The following is a 22,472-nucleotide window of genomic DNA, read 5'->3' on the forward strand; positions in this document are numbered from 1 at the left end:
TGATTTGCTAGGTTTCCAGTACCAATTATGATTTCTCTTCTGCTAAGTAGAGAGACCCTAGGCCCCTCATGTAGTAAATCAAAATAACTACAGGCAACTCAGGAATGCTGAAAGTGAAAGAGTCTTCCTCATGAAGGAAAATCCTGAATGTTTATTTAATACCAAGTGGTCAGTCCTGAAATCACATACATACAAGTAAAAGTAATCAGACTGAGTAGGTTGTATTTATATATTTAGATGTGTGTGTATGTGTGTGTGTATGTGTGTGTGTTTAACAATAGCAAGAAAAGAAAAAAACTTGAGTGTTGAGAGGAAGCAAGGCAGGATTCCATGCAAGAGACTGGAGAGAAGAAAAGTAAAATTATGTCATTCTGTTTTACTCAGAAATTTATTATAGTAAAGTGTGCATTTAGATCTTCTACGATACTTTTTAAAAATACGTCTTGCTTGACGTCCCTTATTTCTAAGCATATTTAAATGATTTTTTAAATTGATTTCAATAACATAACTAAGTTGGAAGAAAACGCCTGATTAACACCTAAACAACAAACAAATGAATAAATTCATCCAGATATCAAGGTAAATTAAGAAATTAGGAAGCTCTTCAACTAGCATCCTAAATAGGTATAGCTGGGGTAATTCAATATCCAAGTACTAAAGGAATAATAATATGCACTGAAAGTTTCAAAAGAAAAAAAATCATCCCATATTTAAAATGAAACTAAGGAGAATTAAATGGAAAAATAAAGAAACAGCATGGTGATTACTTTTAGAAAATGTGCTACGTCCTTACAAATTGGTAGAAGGGTGAATTTTAACTATTCTCACCACTCAAAGATAAATATGTTTGATGTAGTACAAACTTACATGTACTTTTTACCTGTTTTGTATTCTACAATATCAACATATACAAAGCAACATATAGTCTGCAATGAGTACATATAATTTCTATCATTAAAATTAGTAAATAAGTTCAAATAGTGTTTTAAAAGACAACTATGGTAGGTGTCAGTTTCTTCGATGTCTATACTGATATGTGTAAACTTGCCTCATGTGTGGCTCCCTCTGTAATATACATAGACTATTTTTTCCAGAATATTATACATAATATGTCACACCAGCATAGGTTTCTCAGGCCCTTCAAAGGACATCTGTAGATTCCTAGATAGCTAACTTAATAGCGCCTTTCTGGAGACCTCTTCCTTGTTGACTGGAATGTAAGTGAAAGGGAAGGCTAGTGGCCTCTTCACCTGGTTTGTCTTCCCTCTTTTGAGACTGGTTTTATAATGCTTTTTGAGAATTATTGCAGTCTTGTTGACTGTTATCACAAAGCAAAAATAAATAAATATTAATAAATAATAAATAAATAAATAAAATAAATTACTTCAGAAGCCCAGGAAACAAAGATTTGGCCAAATAGCTAAGCAATTTTTCTTAACACTGGCACAGTGTATATTAAATTTATCAGAGAATGTTGTTTACCTTTTTCTTGGAGCAAAATATGAGCAAATTGAATAATATTTTTACATATTTATTGTCATTAAAGAATGAAAATGTATGATTATTTTTGTAGTTTAAAGCTAAAACCTTTTATTAATGACTAGAGAGTTGGCATGTTGAAAAAGAGTACATACTGTGTTAAGGAAGACTAAAGCTTTTCCCAGCACCCATGATGGGTGCCTCATTATCTTCTGCAACCTCAGCTCCATGAGACCCAATGCTTTCTTTGGAGTCCATGGGCACCTGTACTCACTTACACATATCTACACACAGACATACCCCATGCATGTAATTAAAAAACAAATAATTAAATAATGTTCATATCTTATTGATTTGATAGTGTTTAGGACTCTAGTTATTATAAGGATTTGGACCAATACGTATATGAAATATTTTGAAAAATACTTTGTAACACATGCTAATATAAATATAAAAAGTAGCTTTGGGAATTAAGTCTTTTTTTTTGTCTTGATGAACATTTTTGGCTAATGTAAGTGGTTTATAAAACTGAAATGATTTGTTGATAAAGCGTGATGCTCTCAATGTCATCCAATCGAGGCTTCTAGTAAGCATTTTAGCCAATTGTCCTGAGTGAAGAGCATTTTATATGACATTCACTTACCCACATAGACAAACAAAATGACTCTCGATGTAAATCAACTTCCAAGCCTAATGAAAAATGTATTATAAGTGATTATTTTACATAGATTAATCATTTAAATGATGTACTCATATGTGAAATTAAATTGGTTCTTTAAACCATATTATTTTTCTTTCAAATTTCTCTTAATTAAAAACTGAAAATAAAGTGGAATAATTTCTAATTTTTAAAAAATCAGAAACACTTCCACAAAACCTTCCTAGACAACAAAGTAAAGTAAATAAAAAAAAGCCATTTTGTGTCAAAGAGCTGTGGAAGTATTCATTAGAAAAAGAATTTACTCTCTTTTCATAGAAGATGGGACAGAATCTTTTGGAGGAAACTATTCTGCCCAAAGATCTGTGAACCAAGAGTTCTTGGTCACATAGTTTTCATATCTTTGGTAGTAAAAAGGTAGAATATGGCAGAAGCTTAAGAAAACCCTAAAGACTCTTTGAAAATTATTAGTTGTTTATTTTGCATATAGTCATTTATATTTTATAATTTTAAAGTGTTGACGTTTCATGTCTTGTAATAGTGGAGCTTGCTATATAAAACTAAACTAATAAAATGATAAATCTGCCTCTGACTCAAAGGAGCCTTGATAAGATCTCTTTATTTTTTTCGAATAAGTCTTAGACACTTTAAATTAGTTACTATTATCTTTAGGTCAATATATCAACCAGTACATAACTGAACTTTTATTTCTGTTTTAGCCTTTAAAATCCATGGAACAGAACGGGCCAGGACTGGAGTACAAAGTGAGCTGGAAGCCCCAGGGAGCCCCTGAAGAGTGGGAAGAAGAAACAGTTACAAACCACACACTACGTGTGATGACACCAACTGTCTATGCTCCTTATGATGTCCAGGTCCAAGCCATTAATCAACTAGGCTCTGGACCTGACCCTCAGCCAGTGACACTCTATTCAGGGGAAGACTGTAAGTGGTTCACCCTTAAATCCTTAACACACTAAGAACATTTTCAGGTTACTAATTTGTGTCAACATTTTTGAGTACATACTACTTGCAGAGAGAATATATTACCTGTGAGACCGAAAAATACATGCATGTCCATCAGTTAGGGTTGACATTGGTCATAATCAAATGTTAAGAAAGTACTTTGGCTGGGATTGTAGCTTGCTCATAGAGTGTTGGCCCAACAAGAACAAAGCTCTGTGTTGAAGCAGTAGCGTGACAAAATGCTCCATATGAGGGCAGAGTCTCTTGGACACATGAAACAGTGTTTAAAAAAAAAAAGTTGTAAAACTAAAGCAAAAAGCCCAAATCATAACAACAAAATTTAAAAGTTTCATCCTTATCAAAGAACCTGTTAAAGTTCTTTATACTTTGAAAATCAATAACATGTTGATCACATCATCACAAGACTCAAGGAAGGAACATAATCAGGATGGAGTTTTCAAGGTTTTGTTATATTTACATTTCATGTCAAGGACTTGTTAGCAACATTTTGCTACAGTTCCCCCAGCATCATTTGCATGCTTGGAGACTTCCTAATACATAAGTTACACACTCAGATTTGATTATGAAATTCTAACCATATACACAATTTTGAAAGAGCTGAAATGAGGTTGTATTGTTAATAACTAATAGCATAATAACTGCTGCAATTATCCTTCCAAAAATAAAGGGCTGCATTGGACAACTTTGCACATTAGGACATATTATTATTTTCTTGCATCTAGATTCTTATTTTGGAATAAAGAGGGAAAGGTCAATAATGACAAATAAGCTCTCATTCTCCCAGTCTTCAAATTATTTACTCAAATAAAAGGACATGAAGAACATTATTTATGAGCAATTTGTCTTGATGTCTCCCTTTTAGCAGTCTCAGTTCTGTAGAAAATGGCAATGCTGATCTCATGAGGATATACTAAAGTAAATATGAGTTGGTCCTGCTAGAATTTCTCTAAGTAGGTAAAGCACAGTATATGCTCAGTTGATGTTGACTATTGTCCTAGCTATATTTCCCTTGCTATGATAAACACCATGATCAAAAGCAATGTGGGTAGGAAGGGGTTTATTTCAGCTTAAAACTCACACTCCATCACTGAAGAACGCCCAGTTAGCAACTCAAGACAATAACCAAGGGCCAAAACAGTTGTTGTAGAGGCCATGAAGCAATGCTACCAACTGGCTTGTTCACTTTGCTTGTTCAGCTTGCTTTCTTGTACAACCCAGGACCACCAACACTGGGAAGGTCGCACCTATATCAGGTGAAGCTCTCCAAGATCAGTAAATGAATCTAGAAACTGCCCCACAGACTTGCCAAAAGGCAAGGCATTGAATGCATTTTTTCTCAGTTTGAAGTTCCCTTTACCCTGATTACCCTGGACCGTGTCAGATTGACTATACAAATATATAAATAACTCAAAATGTGACCCAGACAACTGTTGTTATTAATATTGAACTAATTCTGAAATCATTTCTTTATGTTACTGAGCTGAATTTTTTTTTTTGAACTCAAAGACTATTCCAGTGGACATGGCTTTAAATTTCTATTTGCTTTTGTCCTTATTCTTGCCACCATTTCTCAATAGGATAGAGTAACCCCTGTAGGCTGAGAAAGTTTGCTGTAACAGGAAACTGCTGATATTATTTGAGACAACAGTACACACATGATTTCCCTAGGATAAATGTTCCAAAGATCACTTTGGGAAAGAGATTGTCAGGATTGTGTGCAAGTCACTGGAGCCTAATCAATCTTGAATGCCTTACAGATCCTAGTACAGCTCCTGTGATCCATCGTGTGGATGTTATGAACAGTACATTAGTTAAAGTTACCTGGTCATCAGTTCCTAAGGAAACAGTCCATGGACTTCTAAGAGGGTACCAGGTTGGTACTAGGCTGATATTTTTTCTTAATTTTTTATTAGATATATTCTTTATTTACATTTCAAATGATTTCCCCTTTCCTGGTTCTTCCCCCCTGAAAGTCCCATAAGCTATCTCCCCTCCCCCTGTTCCCCAGTCAGCCCCCTCCTGCTTTCCTGCCTTGGTATTCCCCTACACTGCTGCATCAAGCATTTTCAGAACCAGGGGCCTCTCCTCCCTTTGATGTCCAACAAGGCCATCCTCTGCTGCCTATGCATGCATCTGGAGTCATGGGTAATACCATGTATACTATCTGGTTGATGTTTTTGTCCCTGGGAGCCCTGGGAGCCCTGGGAGCCCTGGGAGCCCTGGGAGCCCTGGGAGCCCTGGGAGCCCTGGGAGCCCTGGGAGCCCTGGGAGCCCTGGGAGCCCTGGGAGCCCTGGGAGCCCTGGGAGCCCTGGGAATACTGGGTGGATCATATTGTTGTTCCAGGCTGATTTTTTTTAAATAATTGTTTGTTTTGTTTTTACTTCCTAATTGATAACTATTGCATTCATTTCTTGCCTGGGATTTTTCACTGATTTCAAGAGGTCAGCTGAGCATTTGGTATTGTAATTGTATTAGAGTGTTTCCTTTTCATTGCAGATAAATTGGTGGAAAACAAAAAGTCTATTGGATGGAAGGACACATCCCAAAGAAGTGAATATTCTAAGGTTCTCAGGACAGCGAAACTCTGGAATGGTTCCGTCTCTAGATGCCTTTAGTGAATTTCATTTAACAGTCTTAGCCTATAATTCCAAAGGAGCTGGTCCAGAGAGTGAGCCTTATATATTTCAGACACCAGAAGGAGGTAAGAGAATAAATATAGAAGCTGTCACTTATGCAAATTACTTAATGACTGTGTTAAACAGTCCCTTAATTTTTGAAAGTTAATGTGCAGCTCATAGGAGTTCACAGCTGAGTTTCTATAAATGTATGTTCTAATAGAGAGATTTTGTTTTTCTAGGATTTATTAGTTTATAAGTGTCTTATATGGTCTTGTGTTTTCTAGTACCTGAACAACCGAGTTTTCTCAAGGTCATCAAAGTTGATAAAGACACTGCCACCTTATCCTGGGGCCTTCCTAAGAAACTAAATGGAAATTTAACTGGCTATCTCTTACAATACCAAATAAGTAAGTACAGATTTGAACTTTAACCTACAAATGATTCAGTTTTTATCTGAGGAATTAGCTTTCGTCATAATGAACACTATTCCACATAGCACAAGAATCAGTAAAGTGCCTCAGAGATAAACTGGAGCCTCTGTGTGTTTTAATAATAAATTCCTATTTTACTGGAACATGATTATGTACACCCATCTATTTATTACTACATGTATCTGTTTTCTAACAAGAATGGCAGATGTGAGTTAGGTCAACAGGGACTACAGGTTGCTCATGATATTAAGTGTTTACAGTTTGTATTTACAAAAAGTCTATGGACTCCGGTTTCACAAATTAAACAGTGAATACTAGGGAAAGAGTATTTACCATTCATCTGTAAGTAGCTTTATGAATTATGAATCATGCCAGAGGTCAAAGTTAATAACTAGTGTAAAGGAAGTTCAGAGCACATATAGCTCCGTAGTAAGATTGACTTTTCTGCAGTGGATGAATGAGTCCAAACTCAAGCAGAAGTCAATTTATCTGTGAGGAGCCCTTATTGGTAGCTGGCTAGTTAGGCAGATCATGTTAAGAGACTTGAGTCACTCTCCCATGCAAGCTTCTATATCATTAGATGGAAAATGGTTGAACAAATGTAGAAACATTTTTGACCCTCATCTCTTAGACCTGTTAACAGTCTTCCAATATAAGCATCATTTCAAAATGAAAAGCACAGCGTCAGTCACAGTTCAGCGATATGACTTTATGGCCATGAGCTGGTAAGTAGCCCCCACACCCTGGGACTATCCTACTCACAAAAGCCAACCTCATCATGGCCCTGGAGGATCCCTCTAATGCTTCTTGAACTGTCATGTCTGGGTCACATAGAGCTTTAGGTTCCACTGAGCCCTACTGAGCACAGCACCCCTATTTAAGTAAATACAAGTGAAATCCAAGAGAAGGAATGTTTCAATAGTTTTTGTTGGGTGTTTGCAGTGGAGTAAGTTACATTTGACCTTGGAAGCACATACTGTGGTGTACATCAGTACTGTATGAAGTAACAGACACATATAGACTACTCTAGTTATACAACATTAAGTTCTGGGTTAGGATGCAAACTTGATTCTGAGTTCATAATCCACAACTCTTTCAAAAAATCAAGTTTTAAAACTGTGGACAGAACTAAACTAATCTAAGAGTTTTAATTTTTCATTTGGTTTAGTGAAGCTGTATCTTATCTTTGAAATTTTACTAATTCAAACATTTGTTTGATCTGTCTATAAGGTTTAAATTTGATTTAAAATTAATTCTCATAACAGGAGTAGTTGAAATATTAATACTTAGCAATAATTACTGTACTTCTTAAATCATTAAAATTAAATTATTTATGACTCTATTAATATTAAATGTTGGATGTATTTTATGAAGTATGACTTTTTTGGTCTTCATCATTCTAATTAACTGCTGTTTGTATATAACAGAATGGTATATACTTTCCCTATATCTTGTACTGATTTTACTAATTATTTCAATTGCCTCTGTAGTGTTAATGGTGGTAAAGTGACCAAAATATTTTTGTCTTTGCAATGTTTAGATTACCACTTGGTTTGTTGATGTAATTGCCTTATACAGAACAAGGAAGGTATTTTTATGCAAATAGTAAATGTGCCTTTTATGAGAGCAAAGAGGTTGTTTTTCCTAGTTGTTTTCTTGCCATTAGCATCTTCAGACTTTAAACATGTCCCTGTAGCACTTAGCCTTTCCTTATATTTTTTGCATTTAAGTATTCAGAGCACAGTAGATATTTAAAAATTTGTAATTCATTAATCAGTTCAGTAGTTCATTGATTCTCTATATGCTGAGTTCAGAGATGACCTGACTTTTATGGAGTTAACTGCAAGCTGTGGTTTTATAAGGGCAAATATGATGCACATTCAGTAAATTTACCCACTTTAAAAATTTTAATGTGTTCTTATTTTTCTGTTATATTTATAATAAAATTTAGTCCATCTTACTCATTATCCTCACTCATCCCCTTCCTTCTTCTATGGAATTCCCTCCTTCCCAGTACATCTCCTTTTCTTCTCATGTCTTTTTATGTGTATGATCTACTCCTATCTTAAGGTTGCTTGCATGAGCATGAGTAGTGGGGTATTTACAGAGAATGGACAACTTCTCTGTGATTTTTTTCCCACTGAAATAAGTGACAGCCCTTCTGTTGGTCACTGCTGACTGTCAATATCCACTCAATGCAAAGTGGGAACTAAAGAGTCCTTTTCTCTGTTCTGAGACATTGTGGAGCACAACCCTGAGCTGGTTACCATAGCTGCAATGAGTTTGTGAGGTCACTGTCCATGTTATGTCTAAAAGGCACAATTTCAGAGCATTCTTCCCCAACTTCTGGCTCTTACAGGGTTAGAGTTATGATTCTTCCACAAAATTTACTGACGCTTTTTGGAGAGACCATGCCATTTAGATGTCCTGTTTAAGTTTACCACTATGCAGTCACTGATTTGCTATATTTTGACCAGTTTTGAGTTCTGTATTAAGAACTACCCATGGACAAAGAGAAACCACTATGATCAAAACTGAGAACTGCATTAATCTTTGGGTACAAAGATAAATATTTAGAATACAGGTTGATAGCATGTGTGTGTGTGTGTGTGTGTGTGTGTGTGTGTGTGTGTGTATGTTTAGCAAAATCACAGTAATACATTCTTTTCTAGGGCCTATAACCTTCTAACAATAGATTCTTGGCCAGGTTTACAAAAAAAGGCTATGGAGTAGGCCTCAATTTTTTTAAAAGTTAATTTTTCCTGTAATATTCTTAGCATTATTGTAACAATGGATATCACCAAGTAGGTTCTTACTATAGTTTTCAAGGTTCACAACTTGAGAAAAGCTTGATTACTTTTCTCCTCAAGCATCTGGTACTTTGAGGTACTATAAATTGTAACTATCAGAGATAAGAGACAAAGCGTCTGGCTCTCTTCCAGCTCAATTTTTTTTCCCATGGCTCATGATAAACATTTTTGGTCCCTCCAGAAGTGTAGAGTCTTACGAGCAATTCCTGGGGGGCATCTAAGAGAAATGGTAAGAGCCTTTATTGGTGTTGGGATCACATCTTCTCAGCTTCCCACACGTAGTTCTGTACTATCTGATGGGGTTTTGCAGTAACAGCACATCATAGCTTCTAGTCAGTCAAACAATAATGAAAGTCGGGACCAAAATTCCATAGTGTATTGCATTGCGAAGTTACATTCAGGAGACTAGGAATATTAAATGTGCTTTTTATTTATGATGCCTCCGATGCACTAAAGATGCTGAATAATTTTGTCACCAATCCAGAACCATCTACGCTCACCTGAAGCCACATTTTAAGAGAAACCCTAGAAAACATAAAGCAATCATTGTACTTTATTGTTTATTATTTCAAACAACAAGACAAATTGAAAGTATTTATATTAAGAATCCAGTAAACATTCAGTAATGGTAAAATACCTAGTATACATAATATTGTTAAGGTCATTGTCTCCATTTTCACATGGTATTCAAAGTCCTATTTTACCAGCCAGTGAGTCTCATTCTAGGAAGAGTTTTACCATGGCTATAACCTAGTATTCTCTAAGGCGATTTAGTGATAATAATTCTGTGTACCTAGAAAGAGTTGATAATAATGAATGACAATAACAAATTTTTCACTAAATAGAAATAAAACTACAAAACACTGTAACTTCAATTGTGAGAAATCTCAAGCCACTAATTTCATGCTTATTTCTTTAGTGAACGACACCTACGAACTTGGAGAATTAAATGAAATCAACATTACCGCTCCATCTAAATCCAGCTGGCACCTCTCCAACCTCAACACAACAACGAAATACAAATTCTACTTGAGGGCATGCACCTCAAGAGGCTGTGGGAAGCCAATAAGTGAGGAAGGTTCCACCTTAGGAGAGGGGAGTAAGTACATGAGCCTTCTGCATGCTGTGCATTCCCACAGTCACCCTGAAGGGGCAGGGCAGGAACCCTGTCTTTGTGAATTGGAAATGATGGAGAGAAATCTATCTGACCCATTTTGTATCAGTGAAACAGATGCTGAATTTCCTGATCTTGTTTGTAAAGCTCATATTTTTGTGTTTTTGAATAACTAAACCATAGCTCAGTATGTAAAAAGGTCAGGGATTTCTACTTAAGTAAAATTAGTGGACATGACTCATAAAGCTTCTCACTGAGTTAAAAGGATAGTTTCTTTGGAGAATATTATTGATCTAAAATTTTTATCTTTCACTTTGGTATATATATTACAGTAAAGGAGGTAATATTTACAATTTCCGTGACTTGACTCATAGTACATGAATTCATTTGTCAAGTTTAATTTTACTGTATGGTGATTTGAGCTAAGTAACAATTGAAAATGACTTACCAGTCTGTGATCTCATATGTGGTACAGCTATAATTAGTTTCTATATTTTCCCCATATTGTAACAATATATCTTGCAAAATTATTTCTCCAATGACATTTTTAGGATTTTTCTTACTGATCTATCATATCTATGGTGCATCAAGATTGAAATAGCAAATAATGTAGTAAAGCAAAATGTGTTCAATAGCTTATATTTGCATAAAGTTAAGAAAGTAAGACTTGTGTGGGGTTTGAGTTGTCAGACATATGAGGATCTGAGAGAAGAGAAGGGAGTGAATGGAAGGAGGATAGTGAGGGAAACAAAATCGTTCATTTACAAATAGTTTATGGCAAAATATATTTCTGTTCTGAGTAGTTTTCCGAACTGTAGATTGGGAATGTAAATCTATAGAAGAAATACTGGGAATAGGAGAGAACTGAGAAAGTCACATTGTGTGTTATTTATTAATGACACATTGTGATTCAAATGCATGAATCACTATCATTCATTGTATTACTGCAAGGGATGGTTAAACTCTAAACTTTAATATAAGTTTCTCCCTGTTATTGTTCTCATCTTATCTACAAAACTTGGGGTCTGTGGTTTCTCTTACCTTCAAGTTGCTTATATAGGAACAGTATTCAAATAGCATGTCTCCCAAACCCAGTAGTTGAGGATAAATCACAGACCAAATATAATGATGTGCTTATGAATCTATAGAAAATATTAGACTTCCAGATGATGACAATGGTCTAGTCACTAAAGAAGAATCTTTCTCAGGGGTGCAAACTGGTATCATAAGTTCAATTCACAGTAGGGCCAAGAGTAGTGGTTTAAATACACAACTTCCATCTTTTTCATGCAAGATGTAAAGCCATAGAGATGGTTGTACTTTTTGACGGAAGCAATGATTGACCAGGAGAAATGTTAGACCCATTTTTTATTATTTGAAGCATGAAAAAAAATGTCCATAGAAATGCCTTAGGTATGCTCTGCTTTCTACCATATACATTGGACAAACAAGGCTTAGTTGCATTCATGCTTGTCAAAATTATTTGAAGAGTGTAACTCTTGATAGGTGGCTTCATACCAATGCTACATCTATGCTGCATACTGAAGTTAGAAATAACATTCTTCAGTGTATAAAGGCATATTTCTTCATTATCCTATTTTGGTTGTTAAAAAGTGTACCATAATAAGGTGTTTGTGTTCTTTTCCAGGCATCTGCATTTTCAGTATTCCAGCTACAGCCCTTCCCCCCTGTTGATACTGATTTCTCTTCTGTAGACATATATTGCCATGCTGTAAATTATAATTGCTTTCCCACTAAACATCAACATAATCTTAGAGTGTTGTACAGTTCTACAGAGGAGATATATCTCAGCTGCACTAAGAACACTAATAACCATAACCTTTAAAATTAGAATCTATTGAATTTGTTTTGTAAATATTTCTTCTCCTTCCTTTGTTTAGGAAGCACATTCTAAGACTGTGGTATTGAAAGTTTATGCTTTAATATTTGAGCTTTTGTTTTCTGGTTATCACTCCAGTTTGATGGTGGTTTCCTAATTAAAGAGGGAAGGATGAAGATAGAATGTGCTTGGGCATCCTTTCTGGTTTAAAGATAATCACTTGTGTTTCTGTTTCTCAAAAGCTTGCACTAAGTAACATACTGATATTTCTGGGTTTTAAAGAAAGAATTAGCTCCATTCTGTTACGGTAATTCATTCTAAAGGCTTTGCTCCTCTGTGTAACTGGCTTTCTTTCTTCAGTGCCACCCTTTTAAATGAAATCCATTGTTCAGTAGTCATGTATACCTAGGTTTTGTTCTGTGATAAAAAAGTTATGATCAAGTATTGTTGTGTCCTATGCCCACTTAACGCAGAATTTCATCATCTATCATCCATGATATTCTTGCTAGGGGTCTTATTTCATTTTCATGTGTAAATTGTAAACATTTACCAATTTACATTTTTTATGTTGAGTTGATTCATGGAGAAATTATGCATTCAACGTCCATATTTACACATTTAATTGAAGGATCAGAAATTAATGTATATTAATTAAACTGAGCTCATTTTTATCTGCTATTTTGGGGTCAGTGATTAAATTCTTGACATATAATTGATAATTCCTCTGGAAAAATTATTCATTCTTATATGTTTCAAATCTCAGTGAAGCCATCCCATTTAAATGTATCTATAAACCTGCACTTAAATCTAGCTGAAGATTCTAATTAAAGTACTTTATATATAGCTACATTGTGATGCCATCTTACCAGTACAAAAGCAGATCAAGGCAACAATGTGTTTTATGTTTTTAATGAAAATATAGTAAAAATCATGATGTTGTTTGTAGTCATAAGCCAAAGAGGCTGCATTCGACTTTTCACTAGCTGTGAAAAATTCAAACAATATAAAATTTTATTGAAATCTTTTTGATTTTTTTTTGTTTTGTTTTTTGAGTCTGTGTTTGGAATTGAGCCATTCACATGACTAGGCAGATTTATAGTATCATTTTATCAGTAAATGTTCATGACCTGACATCAATGCATTCATTCATTTTCAACATTTTAAGAGAAAAATCTTGAAATGTTATTTTCTGGATCCATCAATAATTCAAGAGCTAAAATAGAAAATGCCAAAATGAATTTTTTCTTCATCTCAAAAAATGATATACATATATAGTTTTTCTTTTTTACATTTCTCTCCTGCTTTTCAGCGATTGAGATTCATATGATTTAACTGTGTACCTTTCTTAGGTAAAGGTATCAGGAAGATAACAGAAGGAGTAAATCTTACCCAAAAGATTCACCCTGTAGAGGTACTTGTGCCGGGAGCGGAACATATTGTTCACCTAATGACTAAGAATTGGGGTGATAACGATAGCATTTTTCAAGATGTAATTGAGACAAGAGGGAGAGGTGAGAAATGAAATTGTATGGGCAGTCTTAGGCAATTCACCATGTTCTATGGCTTAATTTTTACATGTATATGATATATTAAAAGATAAAAGAATAGAGTACACTAAAGATAAAGGGCATAATTTCAGTTTTTTTGTTGGCATACATAGCCTTTCAAGATAACCAAAGTGAAATTATCACAATGACCTTTCTGTGGTCACATTTCCCTTACTGGGTTTGCCTGAGTAGTCACATGAAAGCATTTCCGGCTAATTAACACCTGCTAATAACAGAAACTAAAAGTGAAACCAAAACAAGCCAAAGCTCACAGAGGGGCACCATGGTGATCTGCTTGCAACCAGGAAGCTTGTGCTGTGGCTTGTTTGCTGCTGCTTCTGCATTTAACTTGACTATCCTTTCTGATTCTCATCTTCAAAGCTAAATGCAGCTGGAGAAAGCCTCTTCCTTAGGATGGAAGGAATGATTTCTTAGTGTGTCCCAACAAAATGCCCTTCAGATTACTTTATTTCTCATGGGCTCAAAGAAAAGATTATTTATTATTGAAAACTGATAGCTGATTGTGCCCTAGTGTAAATGTGATATCATGGACTAATTCTAGAGTTCAATGCTGTGCCTTCTCTCTGTATAACAGAGTACGCTGGTTTATATGATGACATCTCCACTCAAGGCTGGTTTATTGGACTGATGTGTGCAATTGCTCTTCTTACACTGATATTGTTAACTATTTGCTTTGTGAAGAGGAACAGAGGTGGAAAGTATTCAGGTAACACTATGGCTTAATGTGATTTTCAACTTTGAATCTTGTATATCAGGAATCATTCTTTGGAAGCTTTCACAAAAGTTACACAGTTAGAACTTTATAGTATATTATAAATGAAATATACTAAAGAGAAATATCTTAATTAACCAACCAACGAAAATATTCATAGTCAGTCTATAATGTTAAATATCTGTGATTATTTATTTGAAAGAATGTTTCACTATTAAAGCTGGCTAGCCTAAATTCACTAGGTATAGTAAGGTGGTTTCAAACTCACATAGATCAATCTGTGTCTCTGCCCTCAAAATGCTGAGATTAACAGTCTATACATGGCCATTCTTAGAGTGTATAAGGGACTTATATTCTTAGGGACTATAGGGGCTGTGGTGATGGCTCAGTCATTTAGAGTGTGTATTTGAGGTCTGGAGTTTGGTTGCCAGAAACCATATTGAGCAGTTCATAATAGCCTGTAACTCCAGCTTCAGGGGAAGCTGATGGCCTCAGTCTCCTCAGGTACCTGCACTCACATAAAAACACACAAATAAATCAAATAAAATAATTCCTAAATATAAAATAGTTAAATAGGTTCTTAAGAAGCATAATTCTTATAACACTATGTTTTCTATTTATAGATATATCAGATATCCAGAAGGCATAATACTGAATCACATGTATGTTTTAGAACCCTAAGAAGGACCTCATTTATATGAAGTATGCTTCTACTTCTATGCCTCTATACATGGCTCTGGTGTTTTGTGCTGTTACATTTTGATAGAACTGCCTTTGCTACCCAGCTTTGTTAGAGTTCACCCTTGCTGGTGGTTCATTTCTCATTACCGTACAGGGCAACCTCTATTGAATGCACTATCTGTTGGATGGAAGGTACCTTAAATAAAAATAAAATCATCTTAGTTGTTAACTTGTTTATTTTTATCTTAATTACATTCATCTTGTATTTTAATGCACATTTTTACTGGCTTTGTTTCCAGTTCATTGTGCTTTTACAAAGAGAGAAAGATTTAACTCCAGCATCTCGTATTTTACAGTATTCAAGTTTAGGAACTGTTCCTTAGGCTCATGGTTCACTAAGCAAATATTTACTGAGAATCTATCATATACATAAAACCATTTCAAACATGACAAAATTTTTCATAAAATATAATATAAAATAACACAATTTTACATTCCAATATTTCTCTGAAATCTGAACTTGTGTTAATTATATTCAGAATAACTATAATGCATATTCCTTGTCATTCATTAGAATCTTTGAAGAGATACAACATTCTTCTTTGTCTATCCTTAAAATAGTAACTATTATGAAGAATGAACCTATACATGGTCTGAAGCCCTCCCTCAATTCATGCCTTTTCAAACAAAACAAACAACTTTTAGTATTGAAGAACAACTAAGAGAATGCAGTGGTAAAAAGGGGGACTTGTTTGCTTGAGATTTTAAAGAGAAAAGAATCAAGAGCCCATCTTGTGTTTCAGTGTTTCAATTAAATCTATAATCTTTCTGTTTTCACCTCCCCAGAGATGGGATCGTAGCTGGATGTCATCAAGTTTGGCTTTTTTGTGGGAGATTGGACACAGCATAGATCTTTAAACTCATTTGACAGACACTTACCCAACTGAGCCATACCTACAATTGCTCAAATAATTATTTATAATGCTGTGGTATCTTTGATAATTTTGATTATAGAAGTACTTTTTATTAAAGCATTGATGCAGAACACCTAGTGATTCATTTTAGGGGAGGAAGCAAATGGTTTTCATGTCATAGGTCAGTTAGGAGCCTCATATAGTTCTAGAAAAAATGAATATTGGGTAGTTTATGTTCATAGACAGAATTATCTAATCTGGACCCTTTCAGTAAGGTAAGTACCCACTTTATATGATAAATGACATGAAAGATTGCCACAAACACCTAAAAACTAAAACCCCCCAAATCCTTTATATTTTCTGATTAAATGAAAAGTAACTTATATGTTAAACATATGGCTTAGAATACTAGTATTACTGGTATAAAATTTTTGGACAATGTGTTTTGACTATCCACCTTTCAGCAGCCATGATAACATGCCTTTATTTCAGTAAAAGAAAAGGAAGATTTACATCCAGATCCAGAAGTTCAGTCAGCAAAAGATGAAACATTTGGTGAATACAGGTAAGGGTATCTTTAGATGTTGTGATCAGTTTGGAACATTTTCATCAAATTTGTCAAGTGGAGAAAATGCTTTGCTCTCTGGTAGAATTTTGGGGGTCACTTAAGTATACTATCATAACATATACAGAAAGTGATAATTTGACTTCTTCATTTCCAATTTGTATCCCTTGGACGTCCTTTTGTTGTCTAATTGCTCTAACTAGAACTTCAAGTTCTATATTGAATTAATAGGGAGACAGTGGACAGCTTTGTCTAGTCCATGATTTTAGCGTGGTTGCTTCAAGTTTCTCTCCATTTAGTTTGATGTTGACTACAGGTTTGCTGTATATAGTTTTCACTATGTTTAGGTATAGGCCTTGAATTCCTGATTTTTCCAAGACTTCTAACATGAAGGGATGTTGAATTTTGTCAAATGCTGAAAAAGCATCTAAAGAAATGATCATGTGTTTTTTTTTCCCTTTGAGTGTGATTATTGTTTATGTAGTGGATTACGTTGATGGATTTCCATATATCGAACCATCCTTGCATCCCTGGGATGAAACCTACTTGATATGGTGAATAATCATTTTGATGTGTTCATGGATTAGGTTTGAGAGAATTTTATTGAGTATTTTTGCTTCAATATTCATAAGTGAAATTGGTCTGAAGTTCTCTTTCTTTGTTGGATCTTTGTGTGGTTTTGGTATAACTGTAACTGGCTTCTTAGAATGAATTTAATGGTGTTCCTTCTGGTTCTACTTTGTGGAATAGTTTGAAGAGTATTTGTATTAGGTCTTCTGATAGAACTCTGCACTAAATCCATCTGGTCCTGGGTTCTTTTATGGTTGGGAGACTTTTAATTACTACTTCTATTTCTTTGGGGTTATGGAACTGTTTTGATGGTTTATCTGATCCTGATTTTAACTTTGGTATTTGGAATCTGTCTAGAAAATTGACCCTTTCTTCAAGATTTTCCAGTTTTGTTGAGTGCAGGCTATTATAGCAGGCTCAGATGGTTTTTTAAATTTCCTGTTTCTGTTCTTATATCTCCCTTTTTTGATTTTGTTAATTTGGATAATGTCTCTGTGCCATCTGGTTAGTCTCTACTCTTTCTGTTGTATCCAAGAAAGTTATTATCAATTTCTGACTTATATTGATGTTGATGTAGGTTATATCACAATGTCTATGAAATAAAAAATCCACCTCTTTTAATTTATCCCTGAATCTGTCTGCATGATCAGGGATGTAGGGTAGTTTAAATAGGTGGACTGGAATAGGTATTGTAGATCTGAGCATTGCCAGACCTTGGCTTTGCTCTATGCTCATTGCTTCTCTTTCTGCTTTTTAGATGCTTTCTTTTATACTTTTGTATTTCTCCACATGTAAATTGGGTGGAAAAGATGGGGGTTGATCTAAGGAAGAAAAGAAAGAGGAGAGGGTAGAAGAGAAAGAACGAAGGGAAGAAAACAGAAAAAGAAAAAGAGATTAGCTTGAGAAGTTGTAAATTATGTTCAGTAGTAATTAGAATTTGCTTCCTGGTTATTTCGGAAACTCAAAAGCTTTAATAATAATTGGGTATTATTTTAAAGACCTATGTGAAATGAATCCAGTCATGGTCCTCTGGCTTAAGATCTTCAGGAGACAGGCTTTTGATTAGAGCTGTGGTCTCACCTGGAGGTTTGGCTGAGAGTGGAAAAGCTTCCTTATGTGGATATTGACAGCATTGGTTCCTTCAAACCTATGGATAAAGAACTTTTGATTTTGGCAAGCAGAGTCAGCCTCAGTTTCAATCCATGTGTACATGTCTCTGGGGCACTTGTTATAACCTAGCTTCAGGCAGAGCAGGACCACTAGAGCAAGTAGCCAAGTTGCAAGCTACAATCTATTGATAGTTCAGTCTTAGAACTTATATTTCATTGTTCTAGCATATTCTATTGGTTATGTTGTGGTGAATCAGCACACATTTAAGAGTCAAGCATTACACAATGGCTCAAATTCCATTTGGCAGAGATCACTGAAGTCTTATAAGGAGAAAGAAAACAAAATTCCTGAATCTAGTTTTTGTTCATAGACTTATTTGTCTGTCCTCTGCTTTTCCTTTGAAAGGATGGGTAAAGTTTGTCTACAGTGTTTAGTTATAGTCTTACATAATTTCTGGCATTTCATTCTGAAACTTTACATTCATCAGTAAACTTTTTTCTTTTCCATGTTTGAAGAGTTTTCTTACATGCTTTGCCCTTGGATATATGTCTTTGTTACTCATGGTCCCCTAAACCAATATTATCTCTTTTTTAAATTTAGCTTTATTTTTAGAACTGGAGTGTCCTAATTCTGAAGCCTAGTACCATACCACACAGATATCTTGGGTTATGCTGATGTCAAACATGGACACTCAGAATTTTTCCTCTCCCAGTGGTGTGTCAGTCAAACACAGATAGTTCTTGTCATCTAGTCATTTGGGAAGTGGTACTTAGGACTTTTAAAAACAGATATTATCAAACAGATATTATCAAACATATTGACTTTAGGTTTTCTCCTTATGATGAGGAAAATACACAGCAGATACTATATAAATAGTATTCATAATTATTTATATTTTCTCTTTGAAATTTTTATTTCACAGTTTCATATTTATAGATACTGCTTTGTTCATCCCTCCCCTTTATTTATGCTAGCTTACCTTCTTCTCCCTTGAGCTCAAGCCTTTGTTCTTCTTAAAAAGTGCGCCTTCTACTGTGTGTGTGTGTGTGTGTGTGTGTGTGTGTGTGTGTGTGAGAGAGAGAGAGAGAGAGAGAGAGAGAGAGAGAGAAGAAGGGAGAGAGGCAAGAGGAGGGAGAGAGAAATCTATTGTGTTTAATTAGGGTGTTTTAACAATTTTAAAGAAAATTTTTACAAAAAAAGACTAAATGTGATTAGTTAAACTGAACAAAAGAGAAAAATTGGGAAGGATAAGGGAGTTTATGTGATCAAAAGAAGAAATTGAAAATTAAAAAAAATGGGGCCAGTAACCAAAACAATGCCTAAAGCAAGGAAAGTAACATTTGTCTTCTTCAACCATTGGGTAGCAATCGCTGTAAGTGTCTTATAAACAACAACAAAATATTTTTCACAATTCTGGCGACTGAACAGTGAGATCCAGGTGAGGACAAAATGGCATGAGTGTGTGCTGAGAGTTAACATTGCACTTGTGTGTACCCTTTACTGTGGATCTGTCCTTGAAACATCAAGGTGGCTTTCTGGAGGACTCTGTTCTGTGTCTAGTAACATCCAATGACGCATCCCCTACTACCATCATTTGGGGGCCTAGCATTTCAGCATGTGAGTTTAGGGGGCACATATGTGCTCAGACCACAGTCTTAATATAAATAACCATGTTGCACCTTCATAACCCTAAGGAATGGTTTAATTCAAAGGGAAACAGAAGTGTAAAAACGTAGTATCAGAATGAAGAAAATTGGTTATGGCTTTTTAAGTACTGATTTGTGGATGTGTCGTTTCTGCTGTTTGTCATTTGTGTTAATATGAATAATCTGAAAAGTATAGAACCTATTAGACCTTGTGAAGTCTTGTTTTGTTTTCTAGTGACAGTGATGAAAAGCCTCTCAAGGGAAGCCTTCGGTCCCTGAATAGAAACATGCAGCCCACAGAGAGTGCTGACAGTTTAGTAGAATATGGAGAGGGAGACCAATCCATATTCAACGAAGATGGATCATTTATTGGCGCCTACACCGGAGCTAAGGAGAAAGGATCTGTTGAAAGCAATGGAAGTTCAACCGCCACCTTCCCACTCCGGGCATAAACACAGCACACTCATGCACCACGGCTGGCTAACCCGGACCTCCCCAGTCTCATAAGGCCCTTTACACAGGAGTGGAAACGCGTGTCCAGAGGTTGATATTCTGCAATTTTGCTGAGAAAAATAGCACTGCCTTCAAAAAGAAAAAGGAAAAGATCAGATATCAAGTACTTCAGGCTTGTGTTTCATTTTGGGTTTTGATTTCAGGTGCTCAAAATGCAGAACACGAAACAAATCATGTACTTAGATCCACTCTGACTGAATCCAAAGTTCCCATTTTCAGATACTCCACACCTGCCTGGTTCTCCTGTTCAGTGTGTGTGCATTGATGTTGATAACTGTGTGGGTTTCTCTCTGGATGCACAATTATACTTAGTTTTGAAGAACTATTTTAGTGACTTCAGTTCACTACAGGTTAAAAGATTGTAAGCAAGCAAGCTGGTTATTTAAAATGTAAAAAGGACCATGAATGTCTTATTAAACATCTTTGGAATCTATACAGTCTAAAGTTATTATTTAAAATTTTAATAATGAATGTTTTAGATGGTCATACCACTCGTATTTAATGAGCTTTTAACTATTTGCCCAGAGATTGCTATCTTTACACAGACTACAATGTTTTCAATTTCTGGATGATTGTCTTTAATTTCTATCAGTCCTGGTAGCTCTGTATGTATCTTTCTTCTTTCTTTTTTTTCTTTTCTTCTTCCAACTCCGACTGACTGGAGCTGCAAAGGGAGTGGTGGTCAGAGGTTAATTTAAAAACAGAAAGATGTAGATGTCTTGATTTTATATCTTCATTTGTAAGTTTAGGGCTTTCAGTCTTTATGTTTATATCCTGGGTATTTCATGAATGCACTGTACATATTATGTTAATATATACACAGTTTAAAACATAGTGCTTTTATTTTAAAGTGAGAAAAAGAACAATTATGGGCATGACTGTATAGTTAGAAGATATATAGTAAGATACCATTTTTATCCTTCTGGGGCTAGACACAATAACATGAGGTTCCATATCCGAGACTATATGACAGATTGGATTCTTGTCTTTTATTTCTCTCCCTCATGAGGTCTCAAAATAAAGCATTATATAATCATAGAGGGAAATGCATTCATATTTTTCAAAATAAGTTTTGGAATGAATTTCTACCCAGCACTGAAAAAAGAAAATTATCTACAGTAGAAATTCTCATATTCCTATTTATATCATATTGTAAATGTATTTTAAGTGGTATGATCTTTTTTTAATGTTTTCCTTCTATCAAAGTTAGTACAAATTCAGAGACTTTAGTTTCTGGCATGTGGGCTACCAGGCCATCTGAAGTGGTACATAAGGTTTAGAGCATTTTAGCAATCCTTTGAAGGACTCTGCATACATATAAGTAAATATTAAATGTTAGTATTTCCTTTCACATTTACTGTAAACCTTTTAGCCTCACCATGAAATTAAGTGTTAAGTGATGTTGGTTCAAAGATTTAATTTTAGTTTGTATAATTACTGATCATACTATTCATTCTTCATGTTTAATTGGTATGGTGCATTATGTTGCTTGAGGATTAAAATTGTGGACATGTAAAAGAGTCAATATAGTAATAAACATGAAACACACTTTTTAACCATATGCATCCTCTAGAATGCATAGGCAGGAGAAGCTTGTTTTTGTTTTCATTTTTAATTTTTGTTTTTTTGGGGGGTGTTTTGGGTTTTTTGTTTGCTTATTTGTTTGTTTTGGTTGGTTTTGTTTTTTTTTTTTTCCAAAACCCATGGATCTCAGCATTCAGTTACTCTCTTGGAAGTACCAAATGAAAGACTGTATGAGTGTAAGGATCCAGAAGTCTAGATGGGCAACCAGATCTCCAGCCCTTTCTGATGATTAAGGCACAGATTTCTGGAAGATCCATTACTGTGTGCTATTTTTATGGGAGGACCTGTAGTGCTGAGCTCCAGAGAAAATAAAGCATATGACTGATAATAACTGTGTTATTATTCTGCACCCTTTTCATCAACATGTGACTGGGAAAAGGTCGTGTAAGTTGAAAATAACATCCAAAAGTTCAGAATAAACTCATTAGGAATTTAATAATCTTTGAGTCAGAAGTTGACACAAAACTGATTTTTTTTGTTTCAAATGGATCTCATAATTCTTTCCTTAGATATTGGAATGGGAGAATGGCTTATAACACCTTTTGCTAGCCTCTGTGAAGTTTTACATACTATTTGGCTTCATTCTGTTAGAACTCTTCAGTAAAGCAGGTCAAGGTCCATGGACTTTTTTTATTTTAATTATAGAATTATATTATTCAATATGCTCAAATGAA

At 34.9% G+C, this 22,472-nt stretch overlaps 1 protein-coding gene across 1 annotated transcript in view; it reads left to right on the top strand.

Moving 5' to 3' along the window:
* Window positions 1-20,608, top strand: part of Chl1 (cell adhesion molecule L1 like) — an 84,362-nt gene extending 63,754 nt beyond the window's left edge. The window contains exons 18-25 of the mRNA XM_052172630.1: window positions 2,857-3,079; window positions 4,879-4,994; window positions 5,619-5,823; window positions 6,025-6,147; window positions 9,901-10,080; window positions 14,078-14,209; window positions 16,303-16,375; window positions 19,937-20,608. Coding sequence (XP_052028590.1) covers window positions 2,857-3,079; window positions 4,879-4,994; window positions 5,619-5,823; window positions 6,025-6,147; window positions 9,901-10,080; window positions 14,078-14,209; window positions 16,303-16,375; window positions 19,937-20,153 — 1,269 coding nt within the window. The 3' untranslated portion in view covers window positions 20,154-20,608. The remainder of the gene's footprint in view (window positions 1-2,856; window positions 3,080-4,878; window positions 4,995-5,618; window positions 5,824-6,024; window positions 6,148-9,900; window positions 10,081-14,077; window positions 14,210-16,302; window positions 16,376-19,936) is intronic.
* The last annotated feature ends 1,864 nt before the right edge of the window (window positions 20,609-22,472 follow it).

The sequence above is a fragment of the Apodemus sylvaticus genome, chromosome 2 (genome assembly GCF_947179515.1).
Source record: "Apodemus sylvaticus chromosome 2, mApoSyl1.1, whole genome shotgun sequence".
NCBI classification, from domain to species: domain Eukaryota; kingdom Metazoa; phylum Chordata; class Mammalia; order Rodentia; family Muridae; genus Apodemus; species Apodemus sylvaticus.